Below are 4,771 nucleotides of genomic sequence, written 5' to 3'. Positions count from 1 at the left end.
ATTAGTTTAACTGTTTATTTAGGTTAATAGTAGAATAGTATGTATTATATATATGGTGAGAGAGCCAAATTTTACAGTGAGGCACCGCATCAGTTGTTTCAAACGACGAGCAGCCACTGAGTTAGTTTCAAAGCAGGTGCAAGTATAAGTTTATATATCCTTGACCTTTATTAGGCGGTAGATGTGTGTGTCAACTGAGTGCATACAATATGTTACTGAAGTTAGTGCTGCTGGTGATAAGTCCTGTTTATTCAGACTGCGCGAACATCTTAGCTGTTTTACCATGTCCATCTTACAGCCACCAAATAGCTTACAGGCATCTGTGGAAAGAATTATCGTTAAGGGGACACAAAGTGACTCTTATAACGCCTAACCCTCTGCATGATCCCAACTTAGTCAATCTTACGGAAATAGACATGACAAGCACTTACAGATTTGTCAGGAATATAAGTCGGGCAGTTGAAGACGGTATGCTGACAATGTGGAGTTCTCACGCAGGTATGTTGGAAATGATGAAGGCTGCATCAGAAGCCCAACTATCCCATCCTGCTGTTCAAGATTTGATCCACGACCCGAAAAGTTTCGACGTAGTGTTCGTGGAGTTCTTGGTTCCTGAGTGGCTAGCTTTTGCGGAAATATATAAATGTCCGAAAGTATTATTTTCTAGCATGGAGGTAACTGCGTCCCTTTACCATCTAACAGGAAACCCAGCTCATCCTATTTTGCATCCAGAATTCGTGTCGCCCTTCCACGGACAGTTAACTTTTAAGGAACGGGTGATGAGCACTTTAGTCAGCTGGTATTATAAGTATTACTTTGCCTTCACAGTCTTTCCTGAGAGGCAGAAGATTTTGAATAAATACTTTGACACAAATTCGACAATAACTGGACTTATTAGTGACATTGATTTGATGATTCTTAGTATCAGCCCTTTAATTCAGGGCCCAAGAGCATTAGGACCCAACACGATATCAATTGCTGGGTACAGGGAAGACCTGTCGTCTCAGCCATTGTCACCAGTAAGTACCCATTTGTAAATCATGTATGTCAAGGAATTTAAATCTATGACTATTTAATCATTTAAAATTTATTATCTGTCGTATAGATAAAACAAATATAATCAGTTTTAGATTAGGTATATGTCATAAAACTCATATTTTGTAAAGCGTGGAATATGGACTTGTTAGGTGTATTATGTTTTTCACAGATTTCTCTGACGCTATTGTCTAATTTTATTTATTTCTGGAATAATTTTCATGTTTTCATTGTTTATTGGGCATTTTTCCACTTGCGAGGAATTGAAAAAAAATATTGAAATAAACTTGCATCAAAATAATCAGTCAACGGTTATTTTCTTATGAAAATAGCTTCGCCTAGCCAAAAATATAACAGAAAAAAGAAGACAAGTACAAAATACACGTTGCTATACAGGGTGAGTCAGATTTAACAGCAGACTCGAGAGTATGCTACAGAACATTAAAAAATAAGTGAGATGTTTCATATACTTTGTTTTCGAGATACAGGGTGTCAAAGTTAGAAAAGAAATTCAGTACACATTGTACCTGGATGGATTACCATACCTTGCAGCAATATCAAGTCCTCTAAGCAATCAGTGGTCAAGATATGATATTTGATTAATTAACAAAAAATAGTACGCCTCTGTATCAGGTAAAAATAATTCAGATTTTTCGAGCTTTTAAGCTGCAATAAAAAAAGTTTCTTGAAATTTTTTCACAGTTTCATGACAAATTCGATTTTTAATTTCTCATTCGTCGCGGAATTTGAGAAATAATGAATGGAATAATACCCATTCATCTTCCTAATCATTTCTATTTCAGTTGACAGTTTTTGATATTTCTCTTTGTCTTCTAAATAATTTATGTACATTTTGTTATATGTTTGTGACATGAAGGTAAAGATCTATCATGTGAATGCGTGTTCTTATCTACTTGGTAGCATAACAGTATTGACTGATCGTGGGTGAGATATAAAGCCTTCATAAATGTTTACAAGCCACGTAACTGCCGAGCTTAGGTATCCAACATTGTAGGGCTGGTACTGGTAACGAAAAAAATCCCTAAATCTTGATGTCACCAATATTAATTATTCGCTTACAATGAACAATGACAAACCGTTACGTCAATGCTCGAGATAATGCTATCGCTGTTGGTTGAATAGAACCTCGTGAAAATTTACAACAATCACCAGCCGGTGAAATAGGATGTTGTATCTTAATGCAATCTTTTTATTGTTTCAATAATTTTTACTTTTATCGAAATTTAATTGCAACCATGAAAGAAATAAAATCATCAATCCATAGAAAATTACTGTTCACGTGGCTTATAAACATTTATGAAGTCAAGAAAACAAACCCTTATTTTCTTGCCCCATTCGCATTATACATTCTTATTATACTATTTGAAAATTACGAAATTATTTGATAACTAAAACTATGATCTTGGTCATGTGAGAATCTCCATCAAAAATATTTTACTGGTTCCTAGAAAGTTCCCAGTATGGTAACTAATTGCACAATAAACTCATTTGCTCATCCCTTGACAATTGAATCTTATCTTTCTCGGTAGCTGACTCAGGTCGATGTCGCTAATTCTATAAAACGGACTGTAGTGTATACATATTTGTATAATCAATAATAATAATAACAATAACAATAATTCCATTGGGGGGTTCCCCAGGGGAGTGTCTTATCTCCCCTACTATTTATATTGTTCATCAATGATTTAGAACAACATATAACTGTCGAAGATACCACTTTGATTCTTTACGCAGATGACAGTACAGACAATATGTATTAGTGCCTCATCTGCTGACGAGCTTCAAGCGAAAGTAAATGCCGCACTTGAACAATTTTATACGTGGTGTACTAAAAATAATCTGATTATCAATCCAACAAAAACTCATTACATTACATTCTTTAAAAAAAGAATATGCCCTAATGTAGTAGTGTCATTAAATAAAACAATGATTGAAAAAGTACAACACACAAAATTCTTAGGACTTTTCATTGACGAGCAGCTTACTTGGTCGACTCATATTGGTCATCTCGTAAAGAAATTAAATACTGCCTATTATGTGATCAGAAATCTGAGAAATATAATGGATAAACATTATCTTTTAAATATTTATTTTGCATTAGCTTATACCCATTTAAAATATTTGATAATTTACTGGGGGACTAGCGCGGAATTTAATAGAATTTTCATTTGCCAGAAGAAAATCATAAGATTGATTCTAGGTCTCAATCCGGTACAATCTTGTCGCCCATCATTTATACAATATAAAATTTTTTCTTTACCGTGTATATTGATATACGAAGCTGCCGTATTTGTTAAAAGCCATCCTCATTTTTTTAAACAACATAACAATGTGCACGCGTATAATACACGTGGGAACAATTTAATTTATTTAAATACTCATAACTTAACATTTCAGAAGGGGCCGCTTTACTTATGTGGAACAATTTTCAATAAATTACCCCGTCACATTAAGGATCATACAAATATTAGGCTATTCAAAAGAGAGTTACGTTCTTTCCTTTTCGGCGACTGTTTTTATTCGTTACAGGAATTTTATGATTTTCCTGTGTCAAGGTAAATTGTTCGTTTTTTATGTGTATATATGTATAATGCTGTATTTTTTCTAATTTGGTTTGTCTTATGTATGTTAGAATAATTTATGACGTTTCATATCCTGTGACAGGCTTACATGAATAAAGATTTATTATTATTATTACTATTATTATTATTATTATTAATATCATATATTTGTAGTAATTGTAAATTGACAACAACAATTGATTTAGTAAAAGAAGTAAAGCAACTTACTAATATTGTAACAAAATTAAAAGAACAAATAAAGAACTTAAAGCAAGCTACTAATCAAGTACCCGTAAGATTCTGAAAATTATCAAAACATCATAATAAATGAAATAGTAGAGCGTGACAAATGCTCAAAAAATATTATTTTGTATAATCTAAACGATAGTGACACCACTAATGAGAGCCATAGATCGGAAGAAGAATTGGCGATCTTGAAGATGCCTTCGAAATTGATAAAACTAAATGTAAATTCTGAGGAGTTAAATACACGTAGACAGGGAAAATACAGGGAAACCCATCGAACAGCACTTAAGTTGTTTCTGTCCAGTCATGAGGAAGCTTTAAAAGCTATCAGACATAAAACTAACCTAAAATCGCTGGAAAATAAGGTATTTGTCTTGCTGGACCTCACGTTAATGCAAAGAGAATATTTAAAAAAAATTCAAGGTGAATTATACTTAAGACTGGAGCAGTGTGAATCCAATCTGTATGTAAAGTATATGAACAATACTCCAGTGATTGCAGTTAGAGAACAGATTGTTACACAGTCGGATTATATAACTATATAACTTTATAATGTTTTATGTATCACAAGAGATTGTTATATGAATGTATATGAGTGTATACTTGTATATGTAGGTCTATACAGGGTGATTCATTAACAATGGGAAAATCGAAAGCTGAAGATACTACACGTGAAATGGTGACCATTGGCGCAAACATGCCTTATCCGAAAGTTGATAGTTTCGGAAATACAGGGTGTTGAAAGTTAAAATTTTAAATCGTTTTTTTGCGATTATTCTGAAAATATGTAGATTAGGAACTTGAAAATTTGTGAAACTATATTTTTTTAGGCGACGAATAAGATGCGTGTTGTAATTTCAGCATTGCTCATAGAGGGCGCCACTTACGACCAATTTTACCGAAAATTT

At 33.2% G+C, this 4,771-nt stretch overlaps 1 protein-coding gene across 1 annotated transcript in view; it reads left to right on the top strand.

The window, feature by feature from the left end:
* The first annotated feature begins 209 nt into the window (after positions 1-209).
* The window catches only part of LOC108903708 (UDP-glucuronosyltransferase 2B7-like), a 7,422-nt gene continuing 2,860 nt past the window's right edge, over positions 210-4,771 (top strand). Inside the window, exon 1 of the mRNA XM_018705983.1 lies at positions 210-1,019. Coding sequence (XP_018561499.1) covers positions 210-1,019 — 810 coding nt within the window. The remainder of the gene's footprint in view (positions 1,020-4,771) is intronic.

Source organism: Anoplophora glabripennis, unplaced genomic scaffold (genome assembly GCF_000390285.2).
Source record: "Anoplophora glabripennis isolate ALB-LARVAE unplaced genomic scaffold, Agla_2.0 scaffold63, whole genome shotgun sequence".
Taxonomy (NCBI): Eukaryota; Metazoa; Arthropoda; class Insecta; order Coleoptera; family Cerambycidae; genus Anoplophora; species Anoplophora glabripennis.
Note: the sequence above shows the minus strand (reverse complement) of the source record. Positions and strands in the feature narration are given on the sequence as shown.